The sequence below is a fragment of the Pyrus communis genome, chromosome 15, assembly GCF_041283825.1.
Source record: "Pyrus communis isolate YQ-2024b chromosome 15, ASM4128382v1, whole genome shotgun sequence".
Classification (NCBI taxonomy): Eukaryota; Viridiplantae; Streptophyta; class Magnoliopsida; order Rosales; family Rosaceae; genus Pyrus; species Pyrus communis.
This window is the reverse complement of record NC_142579.1, coordinates 10353455-10372209: the sequence shown is the minus strand read 5'-3', so window position 1 is coordinate 10372209 and position 18755 is coordinate 10353455. Positions and strand designations below refer to the sequence as shown.

At 37.3% G+C, this 18755-nt stretch overlaps 2 protein-coding genes across 5 annotated transcripts; one reads left to right on the top strand and one right to left on the bottom strand.

Moving 5' to 3' along the window:
- The first annotated feature begins 1740 nt into the window (after positions 1-1740).
- Positions 1741-4089, top strand: OGG1 (8-oxoguanine-DNA glycosylase 1). Its single transcript, XM_068473107.2, has 3 exons — positions 1741-2537; positions 3020-3230; positions 3396-4089. The coding sequence occupies exons 1-3, from the start codon at positions 1756-1758 to the stop codon at positions 3648-3650; spliced, it is 1248 nt and encodes a 415-aa protein (XP_068329208.2). The 5' UTR covers positions 1741-1755; the 3' UTR covers positions 3651-4089.
- Positions 4090-4198: 109 nt separating this feature from the next.
- On the bottom strand, positions 4199-13020 carry BGAL16 (beta-galactosidase 16). 4 transcript variants are annotated; one of them, XM_088686506.1, is made up of 19 exons: positions 12937-13020; positions 11869-12086; positions 8360-8455; positions 8142-8254; positions 7897-7963; positions 7681-7773; positions 7363-7506; positions 7143-7237; positions 6924-7032; positions 6745-6829; positions 6482-6600; positions 6224-6385; positions 5965-6146; positions 5793-5881; positions 5564-5673; positions 5225-5425; positions 5001-5146; positions 4560-4914; positions 4199-4455 (listed from the first exon to the last, which is right to left on the bottom strand). In XM_088686506.1, exons 2-19 carry the CDS (start codon positions 12034-12036, stop codon positions 4348-4350), a joined length of 2442 nt encoding a protein of 813 aa, XP_088542632.1. In that variant the 5' UTR covers positions 12037-12086; positions 12937-13020; the 3' UTR covers positions 4199-4347. The 4 variants fall into 4 exon arrangements, with proteins under 4 accessions (XP_088542632.1, XP_088542633.1, XP_088542631.1 ...); XM_088686507.1 differs by having other exon boundaries at positions 12815-12968; XM_088686505.1 differs by lacking the exon at positions 12937-13020 and adding an exon at positions 12397-12507.
- Positions 13021-18755: the final 5735 nt, after the last annotated feature.

Genomic DNA, 18755 nt, shown 5'->3' with positions numbered 1-18755 from the left:
GTTTAATGACAAAGAAATTTAACTAGAATCGGGGATTTTGTTGTTTGAAATTAATGAGGAAGTATTGGGTTCAAAACATCATGTGTGCTTATTTAAATTCCAATTTTACAAATTTCTTTTTATAACAGTATAAATTTAAGGAAAACTAATGAAAATGGCTTGAAAACTTTGAGTTTTAACGATAAGGACAAACAAAAGGGTAAAGTGAATAGTACCAGGATTAATTTTTTACTGTAAAAATGTGGTTTTTCGTTAAAGTAAACAGTACCGCGGGCTTTTCGTTAAAACTGCCATAAATTTATAAAATTTGGCTAGATGATTAGAAGTTTAATTAGAAGCAATGGTTTTTGTATTTAAAATTAACGAGAGGTTCTAAGTTTGAAATGCTATGTGCATGTTTATTTTTTTCAATTTTTACAAATTTTTGTTTGATTGTTAATTTATTTTTAATTACTAGCTAGTAACTATGTGGGTTGCTATTTTTAAACATTTGTTCCAATTCAAGTCTAAAATTCAACAAAAGATAATGCGTAGACTAATTTTTTAAACCAAATTTGCAAATCATATGACGTGTCATCAAAAGGTTTAATTTGGTGCCCGTTCATTACTTATACATATCCCTAAAGACTCAAAGGTATCATTATTTTTTTAGTCTTACATTGACGAGGTTAGTAAATAAGAACGATTTATACAAAAACACTTTAAAAGTTCAAATGGAAGACAAAACTCATAATCTATCTACTTGTATAAGCTTGAAGTCTTTTGGTTTCCTTCTCTCGATACAAAATAAATTAGTTTTTTCGTATTTCTAAATTACTGAGTTTGAAGTGCTTTTCTAAATATAATTTTATCAATGTCTTACGTGTAAAAACAATTAATAATTTTTTTATATGAAGTGAGGGCACATTTTTTCACATTGCTCCGGGCCTCAAAAATCTTTGGACCAGCCCTGCTTACACTACATCGTTCTTACACTTATCTATGATTTCTTCTTTTCTATACTTCAAAAGGATTAAATTTAAGATGTTCTAGAATTTGAACATTAACAAAAAAGAAAAGAAAAAAAAAAACAAATCTAACTTTTTGTAGATGTGACACATAACCGAGCGCAATGGCGTTCCAGGAATCATATAGCCGACCCTACGTAGTGGAAAAATGCTTTGTTGTTGTTGTTGTTACCTTTTTAAACTCAAAAATACTTTTTAAACTTGTTTGGCAGGACTATTTTCAAAATTTGAATTTAAGACTAATTTTAAAAAAATAACCTACTCTCTAAAAACATCAGAAGTGAGTTTTTAGAGTTCTTAAATTTAAAGTTCACTTTTTTTTCTCTCTCCTCCCCTCTTACTCCAAACCTCTCTCTCCTCCCCTTTCATTTTACTTCTTTCCCTATCCTCCTCTCTCCTCCATTCCACTCACTTGATTCTTTATTCTTTTTCTCTCCTCCTTCTCGTATCTCCTTTGACCCCTTTCTCATTTTTCTCTCTCCTCCTGTCATCTATTTCTTTCTTTCCTCTTTCTCCCTTTCATTCGGCCTCTCTCTTTAGATCTCTTTGTCCAGTTTAACTTTTAAGATTTAAAACCAAACAAATATTTGAGTCTTAAAAAAAATTGTTTTCAAAATATATTTTTAAGAAATGTTTTGAGAAACGATGAAATTATTTTAATAGATACCAAACATACCCTAAAACGATTTGGGCTTGGAATTGATCCCAAATAACATAAACCAGTTTGGGCTTGGCCCCATGCATATTGATGAACCGAACTTCCCTTTTTACCCTCATGCCTCTCCTGCCTTTCCCTCTCCGCCGGTCTGGAGGGAATTGCTCTGCAGACCTCAGAAAATTCTTATTCGTACCCACCATTTCCATGCTCCCACTGCACCTGAGGTCTCTCTCAACCATGAGCAAGCGACAAAGACCCATCAATTCTCCTCCATCGACCCCCCAAACTCCGCAAACCCTCAACTCCAAAAGACCCAAATTACCCCTCGTACCCACCACCAAGTGGGTCCCACTCAACCTCACCCAATCGGAGCTCTCCCTTCCCCTCACCTTCCCCACCGGCCAAACCTTCCGGTGGCGGCAGACGGGCCCTCTCCAGTACACCGGCGTCGTCGGGTGCCACCTTGTCTCCCTCAAGCACCTCCCGAACGGCGATGTTTCTTACTGCCTACACAGCACCACCTCCTCCGAGCGCGGCGGCGTGGAGGCGGCCCTGCTCGATTTTCTCAATATGGGTATATCTCTGGCGGGAATGTGGGAGGTTTTCTCGGCGTCGGATTCGCGGTTCGCCGAGCTCGCTGGGTACTTGGGCGGGGCTAGAGTGCTGCGGCAAGACCCGGTTGAATGTTTGGTTCAGTTTCTTTGTTCGTCGAATAACAACATTCAGAGGATTACAAAAATGGTGGATTTTGTGTCGTCGTTGGGGAACCATTTGGGGTCTGTTGGTGGTTTTGAGTTCCATCAATTTCCATCTTTGGAGCGCTTGTCGATGGTGTCAGAGAAAGAGTTCAGAGAAGCTGGCTTTGGCTATAGGTCTGTCATTAATAATCACTTTATATATATGTATATTGTTTGTTTAACCGTAGCGTGGAAGCACTAACTAATTAGTAAGTTCGTACGGCGCTAACCATTTGTTTGGGTCCGCGCCGCGGTTTGATCTCATCTCGTGTTTTGAGTTGTTCACTAGTATTCAAAGATCATCGTTGCAAAAAACTTCACCGATCTCGGAAATCATTTAGCCATTTGATTATTACCTTAAACATTTAGAGTTTGTGTCTGTCTATTTTTCTGTTCACAATTAGATACTTTGTGGGGATGTTTTTCAATCATGAACTAAAAATTGATGGGTTCAGATCATGGGAATTATTGTGGAATGGTTCAGAACGTTTGGTTAATGTCGTGGTTAGTGCTTGAGTGTCTGCTTTGTTTGTGTGTGTGTAATATATATAGGGTTTGTTGGGTTGTAAAGTTTACAACATTGAGATCTGGTTTGTTGGGTTGGTTTGTACGGGCAGGGCCAAGTACATTACTGGCACTGTAAAAGCTTTGCAGTTAAAACCTGGTGGAGGTGCAGGGTGGCTTTTGTCTCTGCGTAAAATGGAGCTTGAGGAGGTGATTGAAGCTCTTTCGACTTTGCCTGGAGTTGGTCCCAAGGTGGCGGCATGTATAGCTCTATTCTCGCTCGACCAACACCATGCCATTCCTGTTGATACACATGTGTGGCAGGTATGCTCTTCAAATTTCTATTTCACGAGTCACAAATGCATTATATGCTGCTATTAAATTTTGTTCATAGCTTCTTGGTGAGTTGTTGATTGGAATTGTAGCGTATCTGCATTGTTTATAAAGTCCATGAAGTGCTGATGTTTCAATGATTTTTGGATGAGGAAGATTGCTACAAGATACCTCATACCTGAGCTGGCAGGTGCTCGTCTGACGCCTAAGCTCTGCGTCCGTGTGGCGGAGGCATTTGTGAGTAAATACGGGAAATATGCAGGATGGGCTCAAACTGTGCTTTTTATTGCTGAATTACCTTCACAAAAGGCCCTTCTACCAGCTCATTTTACAAGTGCAAAAGAGAGTAAAGCTACAAAGAAAAAGGATCGTGAATCGCACACTGTAGTGGATACTTCAACTGTTGATTAGTGACTTGACAATTGGAATCTGGACGTTTGAGTTAAAACCTTATAGTTAGATGATTTCATCACTTTTATTATGCGGCAAGGCGTCTAATTGTTAAATACTGCAGTATTGAAGCTCAGTGTGCAAGACGATTTTCTCCAACATAATGAACTCCTTGCAAATCAGAACTCTGTAAGATGAATGAACGTGGTTTACGCACTGCCTATTGGAAGGCCAGGTTCACATTGCATTCTATGAATTTTTCCGTCACCTATTTCTTTCAAAGCTCATTCTCATTCCGGTGAACGTTGCTCTTTCCTCTGCATCATCACTGCTTGTATTTCTTCCTTGTTAAGGTATATTTCTTGGCAGTCATATTATTGGATTTCAGTAGATTACAAATTGATGTTTGTTCAAACATTATTTGCATCTCAATCAAGAATCATGAAGTGTATTTAATTTATGAAGTTGTTTGGACATATATATATATATTGATTTGTTACCTTAGATATCGTTGTTTCGTTTATGTGAATGGAGATCGAAGTTGGCTACTAACATTATTTGACAAAAACTTGAACGAGAAGCTTAGAACCCTCCAAACTTTATTTCAAATATAATACGATGACACCTCATATCCTTTAGGTAATACTCTACACTTGTGGAGAGTTGTATAAGCAATTTATACCTGTATGTAACAGATGACCTGAAAACTATACTTGCATCACGTGCATTGTGCATCGACCAACAGAGTTTTGCTGATGCCTGGGCATGGATCGCCAAACCTGTTCTTCGATAGAAGGATAGAACATCTCCTCTTACCAATACAAACCTGAAAAATTAAACCATCATAAGAAACATGCACATCAGTTCTTTCGATTTTGGGGCAACAAAATGGAGCTCTGAGACTGCTGTAAAACGGTAAGTGATGCTCACCTGCTCTACAATTGCTGTAGAAATAGATGAGTGGCAGCTTCCGGTGGAATAATTTTGACAATCACCAGAAGGGTTGCCAAAGCTTGCGAACAAGACCTTGGAGATGTTCCTCTTGGGAGGGCAACTGAGCTGAACTTTTGGCTTTCTGTTGCGGTTCTTTCTAGTGTTGTTTTGGTTCTGAGTTTTCAGACCTAACCATTTGACTACCGGGGGTAAATGTGTCTCGGAAACATGCCCGCATACTTGTGCTACTGAAATTTTATCCAGTGAAACTTTGAGGGGGTCGCCATTTTCTTCTTCCAGGAGAACTAATAGATTGCCGGTAGGCTTGAGGAAGGCTCGAGGTACATGGTACCTGAAAGATCAACATTTCAAGTAAACGCTTGTGCTTACAAAATATCATCGTAATAACAAATTTACAGGGTTGGTATGAACTCTTACCATGTCTGGGAAGGTTTGCCTTCCGGGGTTTGGAACGAGACCCAATATCGACCGATACTTTGTCCATTGACGAAAGCTTCACCCTTTCCCATGGAGCCGAGATTTAATGCAATAGGATCATTTCCTGCTGGTGCATCAAAATGAGTCTGCCAACAGAGACAATGACTTAGAAACAGCCAACGTAACGAAATCAAGATACATTTTTCGTTAACCAATAGTCATACCTTAAACCATTTGAGTCGTTGATTAGCGGAGCTTCCCAACGTATTCCATTGAACTTTACTTGATCCGGCATCTGTGTAGATTTCTAACTTCTCTCCAGACAGCCCAACCTGATAGCCCCATGAGTTTTTGCTCATCTCTCTCTCTTGAATCAGTACTTTACGTAATCCGCCCACTCTACGCTCTAGATATGCTCCCGAATCCTTCAAATAAAACGTAAATTTGACATAAATTGCATGCAGATAACTTGATTGTGACTTGGATTGTGTGTTTCCTTGCTACAGTTATGGTAAATATGCAACGGAGAAACAGAAATTGGAAAAAGTGAGACTGAAAAATACCGGTAATCCGACCATTGCGCTAAGAAATGAGAGGGAGTTCACCCCTTTGTTAAGAGTAACAGTCTGCTCCAAGGAAAAACTTTCATTCCCGTGCCTTCCATGTGCAGATCCTAAACAATAACGAAGCATTTCGAAGTATGTGAAGTTGGTGATCAATAAGGCAATCGAACAACAAATCTGAGAGATGTGTGGGGATAGGAAGGAAGATATAGTGAGATGCAAAACTTACCTACAAATACTCCGTTTACAAACGCGTGCAAGACATGTCCTCGCGATTGAACAACTAATTTAGATTGAGTATTTGAATCTTGCTTAAGGCTGCATTTGGACAATCAATCGAAAGGATATCAGTAAATGATACAGTTAAATTCATCAAATCCTCTGTCTGGTTGATGTTTTACCTGATAGTGTACCAAAGGTAATCAGATTCGTCTTTTGTTGTGAACAATTGCTCTGGCAATGTGTTTGCTCGCGACACGGTGTTGTCAAAATTAGGAATAGCTTCCTTGTACTCTTCCCATCGCTCTGTTGAATCAAACTTTTGGGTTAGCTGCCATGATCTAGTAGACTGTTGTGCGTTTACCTGTCGAAGGAGACTTTTCAGTGGTCGAAAAATATGTCTGAAATATCTTAACTAATTGTTGATGGATGTGAACTTACCTTTGCAGTGTTGAAGGCTACAGTTTTGCAGTCTGGCAGGATACTGATTGACTTTCGAGGCAACTGATACGGAGAATTTTGAAAGACAACACTCGCATCTTTAGGTCCCTTGTTCACTAAGAAAGCAGCACATTCTCCAGACTTAACTTGGAATACATAGGCCTGTTGAGAAAGATCGAAGCCCCGTTATTCTTATCACACTCAATCACGGTGAAAGAAATAAAGAAAATGCCGAGAATTTCTCGTCAATGTTCTTACATCTTGCAGTTCACCCAAAGAGACATTGGTTTGGTCTCCAGAGAGCAGAGAATTGGAGGCTAGCTTCACCGCAGCGTGCAGTTCCTTCAGATGACCCCATTTCGGTTGCCTTACTGAACCTGCAGAACTCAACACGTAAACAGTTAAAATGACAATATGAAAACAGAACACACTCAAATGAAAACGAGTTGTAGAAATCGGAATTCACTTTCTATAAAACACTAACGAAATCGATTCATGAAATCCTACATTCAGAATCTTACCGTACTCATCAAGAGGAGCTTCATCATAGTAGCTAGTGATCACAAATGCAGAAGCTGATCTTCCGAAATTGGTTCCTCCATGATACTGGATCAAAACCGCGTTGTTAGCAGAAAACATCATGTTTGATTCAATTCAGTTTTATTAGTTTGATAATTATATCTTGTCAAGATGATCATACCATATAATAATTTACATAGCTTCCTCTGAACTTTGCAATAAACAGTGCAACTTGATACGCGATATCTTCAGCCGATCTTAGTAATGGTTTGTCACCATATACTTGGTATCTTCAAAATCAAGAACAAAATCTTGGCATTAGTTAAAAGCTCGTTTGATAACCATTTCGTTCGATAAAGAAATGGAAAAGAAACTTTCTGTTTAGAGTGTGAAGACGTACTGGCTTGTCCAATTCTCTGTCCATAGTGCTGGCTTATTGGGAGAATTAGGACCAGTAAAGGTTTCTCCACACTTCATTCCATTGCATGTGTTGATCTGCAGATTTCGGGATTTAACTTGTCAAAGACTTAGAATAAAACCGACCTTATACGACAACATAACATGCCAAACTGCCTGACAAACTTCGCAAGCACATGTGACTGGAAAGAAACTAAACTAACCACGGGATCTGGAGCATCATCTTGTTTGCACATAACCCAGGGCACACCAGTTTGAAGCCCGACCGCCATTGCTGCAGCCCAACGAACATAAGGAGGTCCCCTTTCATGAAAAGCTGGTTCTATCATTTTGTACTCGTTCTCAATCTACATATACGTATGCAATACACTGTCAATTTACAGGGTACATTTATTTTTTTTTGCGACTTCCAAGCAAAAATAAACCTGAGCATGCAATGATCCAAATTTGCAGTATGACAATAGAAACGTAAACGAATATTGCAATTTATAAGTTTGTGTTATGGAGTATGGGCTTTTTACCTGTGACAATATAATTGGTCCACCTTGTGAAGCGTACAATTTTTCTGATTTCATCATGGTGACTATTCTGGTTGTCCATTTTTCCATTTCAATCTGCCATTAACAAAATGATAACGGATTTCAATGGATTCAATCATGCGACATCTTATTTACAACTAGAAAGAAATACCGGTCCCGAACACATGGTTAAACCCCTTAAAAATGTAAGTTATCTACCTTGAATGGTTCATTATCGGATCGATAGACAATGCCAGGAATATCCCTTAACCAAATTGGTAGACCCCTGCAGCATCCCCACCATAACATTAACATGGTAGTGTATTTAATTGCGTAACATGCTAAACAATCTAACACATTATGTTGCCAATCGTTCGTCCGCACTATTAGTCAAATTAAATGTTTATTAATATTAGGATGTTCTGATGATATAACATGCTAGATAAACGACAAAATATCATTACCCGTATGTCCATTCACTCTCGATGAAAGGTCCGATTCTAAGGGTGACATAAAGGCCTTGGTTTTGGACTTCCTTAATAAAGCTTATTATATCATTTCTTCCACTGAAATCAAACTGCAAAACAAGGACTAACCAGAATCAGAACCATTATTAGTGACTGAGTTAGCATGTAATTAAATTAAATTAAAATTAGAAAAAGGGAGGGAAGTAAATTCTGACTTTTCCTTGTTGGCGTTCATGAAGGTTCCAAAACACGTATGTTTGTATCACATCTATTCCTCCTTCCTTGGCCTTGGCTATCAAAGATGGCCACATCTGAGAAGGACATGAAATTTGAAAATAAATAACACTTACGAATGTAATTTCAATGAATAATAAACAATACATGATAATATTGTAAAAACGACATTGAAGAATTGGATTCCGATTACAGAATGCACTTTCAGTCATTTGTTTACTTAATCTATCAAAATGCACGTTAAGTCCACACGAATTTAGGAATCCAACTCTTCATTTTGAAAGAATTAGACCCCCTTTACCAATTACGCCCTCATTCGGTTCTTATCAGAGCACGAGCACTACAACCACTCCCAACCATTCTCCCTCTCCATCTCCCTTCTCCCTCGCCACTGCGCCACCTGCGCCATCAATAACATGGCCAGGCCACTAAACATTTGCAACTCAAATCCGTCAAATCGCCTCACCCCCACTACCTCGCATGACTGTCAAATCGCCTCACCCAAAACCACAAATTGATTCCATAACACCAAAACTTGAGAAAGAAATAAGGCAGACGAATTTCTGGCTTCTGTGGAGACGACTGGTCAGGGAGACTGTTGGGTTTTGGGGTGGCGGTTGCTGGGTTCTGGGTCCCATCGCTGGCTTTTGTTGTAGCGGTTTCTGGGTGCTGGGATTTAAAAGTCATAATAATTTTAACTGTTGGATTAAATTTTCAAGATTCGAATTATGTGACTTAATAGACTTGGTGGAAAGAATCTTCCATTTTTGGGTTTTATTGTCAGGTGCTGTTGAAGAATTCTTCTCTTATTAAATAATTTATTTATCCTACTATGTAATGGCAATTTTGACCTTATTAGGTTAAAAAAAAATAAAAATCTAAATACACCCCAAATCATTTTTAATATATTATTTATCTTCTTCAACTATCAAAATCTCTCCGACTCTTTATTGTTGAACAAAACCCTAACTAATGAAACTACAAACATGTTGATTGAGAAAAAATATTTTTGACAAATGAAACATGAAATTGATGTTTCGGAAGCTTCACATGAGTTAAGACTTCATATTTTGTGTTCTTTTAGTGATTTTGACGACATCGATAATTATTTAATCTTGCTTTTGCTGCGTTGTTCAAGCTTCTATGTTCGTATTCATCTTTTAGGGATTACATGAAGAATTAAACATCTAAAATTACCATGAAATATTAAAAACATATGACATCAGTTTTAATGGTGGAATTGAAAACAACCCACTTATGCTTTAAATCTCAGGCGGCATCTTTTGTCAAAATTTCAATCGGCATTTTTTGTCCAAATTAAAAGCTTTATAAGATTTGGGAAATGTGGGGTATAGAAAATATAGGGTGTATGTAGAAAATGTAAAGTGTATAATGAGAATGTGAGGTGTGAGAGTATTATGGGGAACTATGCATGGTGTATTAAGATAATTTTTCATTGAAAAAATAAATATAAGATGTATTAAGTATGTGGGGTTTATTCAATAATTTATGGGGTGTTAATATAATAAGTCTTTTTTAAATAGTCAAGCCTTCCATAAAAATAAATAAATAAACAATTAAAAAAAAAGCAGTTAAGGCCTTATTAATAATATAATTCATTTAGTTTTTTTTAAAAATATATCCAATTATCATATAAGTAAGGATATTTTAGTAATCACATTAGTATTCTTTCCAATTCGTGTGAATAAGTAAACGGTATAAATGAAATCAATACTTTTTTTACTCTGATTCAAAAAAATTTCGTAAACAGCTTCAATAAGAATTTGATTATAATTCTATCTCATTCCAACTCCTCCTTAATTCAATTTTTTTATTTTGATTATGAATCAGTAAATAAGCCACTGGAGTAGAATAGGGAAAATTTTTAATGACTTAGAGATACAATATAATAGTAATTAAAGTATATTAAATTCATTTTTGTTGTTTAGATTCAAAGTAGGAAAATGACTTGTATAAAACGCTTTCACCATCCGTCATCATGACATTTAAATCATTACTACAAGTCCACGTAGAGTTAATCTTAAATATAACCTTGTATTAATAATCTAAATCGTATAATAATCAGTTTCACGTCATAAGGTTGGATTTTTTGAATATTTCATATAACAGTGGATGTGAGAGGAAGAATGACACAAGAAAAAAGGGGTACAATAAAACCATATGGTTCGCGTGCATTCTTTAGTGACCTATTCGATTATTTGCAACAATGTATGGAGATGGACGCAAAAATACAACACGATACGATACGATGATACGTAAAATTAATAAGAATAATTATTGTATAACCACAAAAAAATACAACACAACATATCATCGAAATACAAGGAGTACTAATGTGTCCATGCTTGGTAGATTATTTGTTAAAGTTTTTATTAGACTTGGAAAATAATTTTTAAAAGGAATGATTTGAACGCATGAAAATTCACATAAACCCCATAATTATTACATTGCCTAGAAATTTGAGGCAATTACATGAGATCATGTAATTGGAATCAATATCATGCAATTGAGGAAAAAAAAAAAATGAGGAATGTTATCTGCCTTCGATTAACAAATTAAATTATATAATTAATGCAAAATTTTAATTTTTCTCCTTAAAAATAAGATTATGTAATTTAATTTATTAATTAAATAGAAGTATCGAGTAATAAGTATAAAAAATAGAAATAAAAAATGCATATGGAGAAAATAGCTAACTTCCTTTTTGAAAAATAGTATGACCTTAATTGAAGTCGTTGACTATAAACACATAGTAACGATACAACGTCACCTACTAAATCACTTAACTATTTCTTTGATGATAAAAAGATATAAATAAAAAAAAATTACTTCATGAATCCCTAACACAAATTTAACATTCACTCAGGATTATAGTTTGGTGGTATTCCTCTTTACTTAGAAGTGATAGGTTTTAGATTCAAATTTTATGGATGACGAATTCGATGTCAAATTAGGTTGGTTACTGTGTGACTTAACCAAACTCTCCCTCCACTTAGTATAAAAATGTATGGATGTACTAATAAAAGGGATTTTTTTAGCAATTGTTTACCATTTTAACACAGATTTCTCACAAACATCAGTAGATGCAATTTTCTCCGCAATAATATATATTTTCTTGGAAGAAAATCCTTTTCTTTTTTCTAATTCAAAGTTTTCTCAATTAAAGCAAGAAATACCCATTTTTTAAGCCTTGACAAAAATTTCTTTTGGCTCTTTTATAAAAAATATAAAAAGAATATTTTTGCTTTTTTGTATTATGGGGACTCTTCTTGGCTTGAATAAAAAGTATTTGAAAAAAATGTAGAAAAAGAAAAGGAAAAAACAAATGTAAAACGCGAGGATGCAGCTCTACTTGCCTACCTAACACGATGAGAACTGAACAAGCTAAAAACCCAGAATTTGTATTGTAATAAAACTTTGAAATAAAATTAAACAAAAGAATTATTCACAAGAATGCAATACAGTTTACCTCAGGAGCGCTTCTTGGATAATGAATTGAACCCGAAAACAGAACTTTACGTTCGCCATTGATGATCAATGATCTTCCATCGTACGTAACGTCGCCAGCATCAGACTTGCAGGCAAAGCTCATTAACAACAATGCAAAACTGCAGAGAAGAAGCCTCACCATCTCCATATAAAATTCCACAGCCTCAAATTTGTTTTTTGTTGCTAAGACTTAAAATTCTGTCACAAAAAAAAGAAAAGCGTTTAAAGATTTCTGGCAGAAGCTTATTGGGTTGCTATGATTCTATGAGTAAATGATATGAACCTTGATCCATACAAAAAAAAAGAAGAAAAAAAAAGAGAGAAAACTCGGGGTCCTTATCCCTTCAACGAACAAAAGGGGAGATTTTCTAATATGCTTTCGGAAAACTTCGGAGTATAAATAACCGGAGCGTAATAGAACTTTGTCGAAAATATACAAATTACTTGTATGAGGGTTTCGGACCAAAATAAAGAAAAGGCAGATTAGGGTTTCGTTGGTGCAGCCTACCCTTACTGCAATCTGCTATGATATCAGAGGTTTGGACCCTTTCACTGGCTTCTATTAACTTTTTGAGAGCCTTCAATTCAAACATGTCCTCTTTGATTTCCTACTACTTATAACACACACACACACATATATATATATATATATATATATATATTCTGTGTCTAGGCCTTGGATTATGATTACCTTTTTGGCTTGGAATCTAATTCAAATCCATTAACAAACCTACAATTTGGGGTTTGTTTTATGGTGTGGGAATCAAGAACGAGCGATTTATTTAGTTGTAAATCAATTAGGATGTGCAAGATGAATACATAAATAAGATGGCAATATTAACTGCACCAATTAATTAAACAAAATATATTCATACATATATATATACATGTACACGAATATAAAAATTAATGTGTTCTTGTCATACTAGTAATGTATGATGCTAAATTGTCCAACGCAGAATTTGGACAAACATTCATGTTGATTCTTGTTTAAATGTGTGGTTCAGATTTACAGTCTAACAACATAAATGTGATAACAGAACATTACTTTGCATAGCTATTGTATGAGATTAAGAGTGTAAGAAGGCTAATTGAATGGCTCGTTAATTTGCTAGAAAAAGTGTAACAAGTGGTTAGCTGCAGCACGCCAATTTGGTTTTGTATTGGTGAGATTGGTGGTTCTATCAGTGTGACATACAAGTATCATGTACGTATTCTACCATAACAGATTCTATCACTAAAATTGCGTGGATTTTGGTCAATATATATTGCCATAATTTAGGGGATGTGACAAATATATTTGAGAATACACTAATTAGAACATGTATACGAAATTGCTCCTGATTAAAGGGGAAAATCAGATAACCTATGTATGACATTTCTTGCCCTTCCAATAGTCAATGTGGGCAAATAAAAAAGGATCACAACTAATTGAAGAAGAAATTCTTAAAGTTATCGGAAACACAAGTCACGAAGGGAATTATTGTATAGTACGCTAAAACAAATACACGCGTTATAATTTGAGTGACGACATTCCAAGTACGTTGCTTGAATTGAAGATGAAGTTTTGCAGTTCTATACAAGGAAATGTTTGCATCTTACACCACGGCAACACGCTTGTTTTAAGGGACAAAAACGTCAAGCATCCTCAAATATAACCACCAACTTAATTAAATTTGGTTCTTTGAAGCAAACTAGGAACAAAATAACCAAAAGGGTTTCCAAAATCTTTGAGATAAGATATCCAAGCCTTTCATGAGCAGCATGCATGATGCATATGTAATATTCAGTTAGTATATATCTCACATGTGACCTGTGTAATCGCTAGGGTTGGATGCATCTTGCAAGCTAGTCAGTTGTAACAGTTCCACATATACTTCTGTTATTGATACACCATGTCTATAGAGATACCAAGGCTTCACGTTATAATTCATATATATCTCTTCATTGTTTCTAGCTAGTTAGATTAAACCACAACTTCAATCTATATAGCCCTCGGGAAAAAAGACACATAAAGTCAGTAGAGAAATTGGTCGAAATGACGACCGTAATGCTCCTAAAATTAAAATCACTAGGTGAAAGAAAATGAGCATAAGTTAAGTTCAAATTCTTATGTAACTGTTGACTCTTAAAATTACAAACCCTACGTGGCGCGCAGGCCGAGTAACTAATAAGCTAACTACGTCATTCGGTTGAATGCGGGGCGTGCCAACTCATCGGCCGAGCTCGGCCGAGGAGTAAAATTCGTTGATGTCGCGTTGAGCGCGTTGTTGACTTCTCTATCTTGCAATTGCGACCGAGGAAGGAACACTCCCGGTCTCTGGGTTCTATAACCTGAAGACAAGGCTACTAATTCTGCGGAGTTCACAAATCGTCGGAGCCCGATTCGGTCACTGTGATTATATTCGTAAGAGTATAAGCACGTCGAATCGAGACCAAACTATATGGACACAGGTACTCAAATGTGATGTATGTCTTGACGGTAAATGTAGTTCGGCCGTCGGAATGCCGAACTCTGAAACTTACTTGTGAGTATCCAATCATAAAATCACTCGGCGTCCAGTACGCCGAGTAACGCAATTCGTAACACCTGACTACGCCGAGAAGGCTAGCAAGGTGACCTCTACCAACAAGGGTTCGAAAACCCTTCTCGGCCGAGACTTAGATAGGTAACCGGTCGGCCTCGACGCAGTGCTGTTTATCCAAATTGAAGGTGCTTCTCGGTCGGCTGATTCTGTTGCAGCAGTGCTATTTATCCAAACTGAAGGTGCTCGCCGGGTGCCTCCACAGTGCTGTTTATCCAAACTGAAGGTGTGTCGGCAGAAAAAGAAAAGGAAAAAATCTCAAGGTATTTGAGAGATTTTGCGCAGGGCAATTGTATGCTGAATTGAAGGTCCTTTTTTTGTTGCATGATTTCTTGTATTTATAGCACCTCATTCCTTGAGACCGAATTGCATCCTTATCTGGATTGGGAGTCCTTGTCCCGTTTCAACTCTACCTCGAACAACCTACTCCCACTAGGACTTTGAACTTTCCCCTTTTTCGAGGCTTTATTCTTTGCCGGCCGGGAATCCTGGTCGCACCAGGACTTCCTCGACCCTTTCTGATTATCTGGACTACTTCTTAGGATAGGACTCGACCGACCCTGCCAACTGGCCCGAGATTTATCACTCGGCCCATAGCATTTGACACAGCCTTGGGCCGAGCACAACCTGCTGCTCGGCCCAACAATATTATTTTGGACCCAAACAGTAACAAAAGAAAAAACGTATATAGGCGACACAGGAGGTACAAGATACTTTTGTTGCATGCATACTTAACAAGAACAAAATAAATAAAAAAAAGTATAAATTAATGTAGTAATATCGTTTACATTGGGAAAAAAAGAAGAAGAAGATAGTTGACAAATCGGTCGAAATGGCGCCCATAAACGTGCCTTAGATCAAGTGGGATGAAATGAAAGGAAATGAGCATAAGTTGAGTTCGAATTCTTATCTAACAGAATGAAAAAGGGCACATAGCCGACTGAGGCATGAGATCCTTTTATGCCATGTATACAGTATCTTAACAGGAATGAGATGAGAAAACTTATGAATAGGAGACGAAAAGAAAGAATCAGCCTAGTTGATCTTATTCGACGATATATGTATTAAATTAATGAAATATAAAGGGAAATTCACACCTTTTCCAATGTGTGTTAGTAAACACAAGATAAATTAAGAATTGAGGGTATGTTTACTTAACAAAAATGGGAGAATGATAGAATCAAAGAGCTTTGAAATAAAGGAAATTTAAAAAGACAACCGGATCAATTAGCCGTTAGTTGATATGGTTCCTTATTTTCATACATTACATATTACAAGCGAAAGCTCAAATTTTTTTTCTTTTAAGTTCACGTGTGTGAGTAAATATAGAGAAGAGTTAAGATGTGAAATGATTCTCATACCCATACTTCTATAAATCCAAAAACCTCAATAATATTTGGCAAAAAAAACCTCGAGAATAAAAAATAAATTTAATTTCTGTTCCAAGTAAGCAGCTCAAAAATTGTTTCAATACTCATATTTAAATAAACTTAAGAAACTCATAGTCAGAATAATTTCAGTTTTTACTCGCAATAATAATCATGCCATTAGATGAAAGTGAGGGGAGAACAAACCAATTAAAACTTCAGAATAATTTCAATTTCAGTTTCTATTCGCCATAATAGTACTCGTATTTTAATAAAACTAAGAAACTCATAATCGAATTGACTTAATATGATGACCTGAGAACTGTGCTCGAAATTTAATTATTTGAGTAAGAAGTCTCGCAAAAGTTACATTTTAAGTAGACAAGAGACAAACTTGTTACCATCAAGTGGATGCATCAACCAAAATCATAAAAGTATCAAAATTGTCCACAAGGTGGTTGAATAGGCCCAGAAATATCTCTTTGAATTCTTGCAAAAATTATGAAAATTCAGCATCAACCTTTGATTGTGATGGTTAACTATACCAACTTCCCCTGAGAACAAGCCTTGCAAGGGTTATCATTTGATATAACAATATGTCTACTCAATAATGAATGCCCATTAGAGCTGGTAATCAGGGCTGGTTCAGAGATTTTTTAGGCCCGAAACGAAGTAAAAAAATGTGCCCTCACTTCATATAAAAAATTATTTGTTTTTACATGTAAGACATTGATACAATTATTGACATACCCCGATCGAGATCAGGGCATGCTGGCCGTCACGTGGAAGTGACGTAGCCATGTGCACAGTGCGGAAGCTAAAAAATAAGTAATGTAAAAAGTACGAATAAATAAAAACTAGTATACAAAAGGTAATAGAAATAAGTGCTAGCGTAAGTGAGACACAAGTTCAGAGCAATAAGCCTAAAGCAGTCCAAAAGAAAAATGGTGCGACAACAGTACACCCGAAGGTGACCCTACGCTGGTGATCGTCTGTCAGAAATGCCGGAAAAGTCCTCTGGGAAACCACCAAACTTGCTAATCAACTAGAACCTGGAGGGGCGCAAAACAAAAGCGTGAGTGGGCAAAAACAAAGCTTTTCGAAAATCATTTAATAAATACGTTATAACCCCTCGCCGTAAAACCTGTATACTTCCCAGAAAATAGACATACATATATAAATATATACCAATAATGATCAAGAATATGCCATGCCAACACCTTAAAATGAAATGCAAGTGCTCAGGTATAAATCATATCGATAACATGTAATCTGGCAGCCGGAGTCACCTAACGTGACCTGTACGGCTGAATCTAGAGCTCAAATCTCAATATCAATAACTAGACCTGCACACGAGTCGGAACCACCTAAAGTGGTCTGTACGACAGGCCTGGGTGTAATACATATAAACGCTCAAGTGCTACGATCACGTGAAGGCTGGGCGAGTAATCGCGGGTCATCTACGAGTCGGAACCACCTAGAGTGGTCTGTACGACAGGACTGTGCACCTAACTTGGATCCAAGCTGAGCGTGTTGTGCGGGAGGTGAACATCACGTGAAGGACTGTGCCCTACTCTGGGCGGGAGCACTAACACCGGGGGTGCAGGTTATAAGCTCTCTATGCATCTCAAACCACTACTGAATGTAAACATGAATAACAATTACCTGGCACTTACCTGTGCGTCCACAACACCAATACACACACATATATGCCAATGCAAGTAATTATGCATGACAAACGGCAATATAAAATATGGCATATAACTATTAAACATTTAAATCAATTTCTGGGAAAATATAAGTATATAGGTATATACGGAAAACCAAAAGCCCACTCACTGGTATGTGGAAGGGTCGTAGCCCCCCTGCCTCGAGTGACCACGCTCGTCCTCGGGATAGGTATCACCTATATGCGAAACAACTGCAAAAACGTCAATTTTAAAGCACATAACCAACCTTTAGAAATAACTTCTCATACAATGCTCAAATGGGGTGTATGAATACACCAACGTGATCTACTCAACCTCAGGAACATCCCCATATTTTTAAAATAATTTTTCACCACCGCACGCGCCCTCACGCGCCGGCCACGCGCAAGCACGTGCCTGGCACGCTGACGGCATCAACTGACGGCGTTAGGAATATTCCGTTATCTATAATGGTTTCCGTCAACGGCGTCAGGAATATTCCGTCAGATTTGACGGAATATTCCGTCGTCTTCTCCGGCGAGCCTCCGGTGCCGGAAAACTAGGAAATTTTCAAACTTTGATATCTTCTTCGTTTTTCACCCAAATTTGACAAAATTGGTACCAAAATAAAGCTTAGAACTAGAGGAACACAATCATACTACTTTCAAGGGTTAAAAACCACGAAATCTCACCTGTAGAATCAACCCAACTCCGGCCAACTTCGAAACTAGTGATCCCGACGTCCAAAACCTTCAAACGAACCACCCCGAGCCTCCTAGGGACCTCACCAAGCTACCTACAAGCTTGAAATTCCCTAAAACGTGAGAAATCACGTGAGCATGAACAGTACTCGAAATCGGACATCGTGGATTCGACGTGAAAACGAAGGTGTTCTTACCTGAAAATGGTATGGTTGGACTCCTACAAGCCTCACAAGCTCGAATATGTGCTTGGATTCCACGATCTGTGAAGGTTTGATGGGTGTGTGGGTGTGTCCGTACGTTTCAATGGAAATGGGAAGGGAATAGGGACTCGGGACAACACAGGGAAAAGGAACAAAAAGGGTGTGGAGTGTGGGAGTATATGTGTGGCTCAAAACATGCCAACAAAACCCAAAACAACCACAAAACGTAAAGGAAATCGAACTAGGGGCAATTTCGTCTTTTCACACGTACGTTGTAATATTTCTGGGACGGGCTGTCACAATTATATTGAGAAAAACACTTC

Coding starts and splice junctions, on each gene's coding strand:
- OGG1 (XM_068473107.2), top strand. CDS start 1,756: ATGAACCGAACTTCCCTTTTTACCCTCATGCCTCTCCTGCCTTTCCCT. Junction 2,538..3,019: donor GAAGCTGGCTTTGGCTATAG/GTCTGTCATTAA, acceptor TTGTACGGGCAG/GGCCAAGTACATTACTGGCA. Junction 3,231..3,395: donor TTGATACACATGTGTGGCAG/GTATGCTCTTCA, acceptor TGGATGAGGAAG/ATTGCTACAAGATACCTCAT.
- BGAL16 (XM_088686506.1), bottom strand. CDS start 12,036: ATGGAGATGGTGAGGCTTCTTCTCTGCAGTTTTGCATTGTTGTTAATG. Junction 8,456..11,868: donor ATCCAAGAAGCGCTCCTGAG/GTAAACTGTATT, acceptor TGTCCTTCTCAG/ATGTGGCCATCTTTGATAGC. Junction 6,147..6,223: donor TAGCCTTCAACACTGCAAAG/GTAAGTTCACAT, acceptor CTCCTTCGACAG/GTAAACGCACAACAGTCTAC.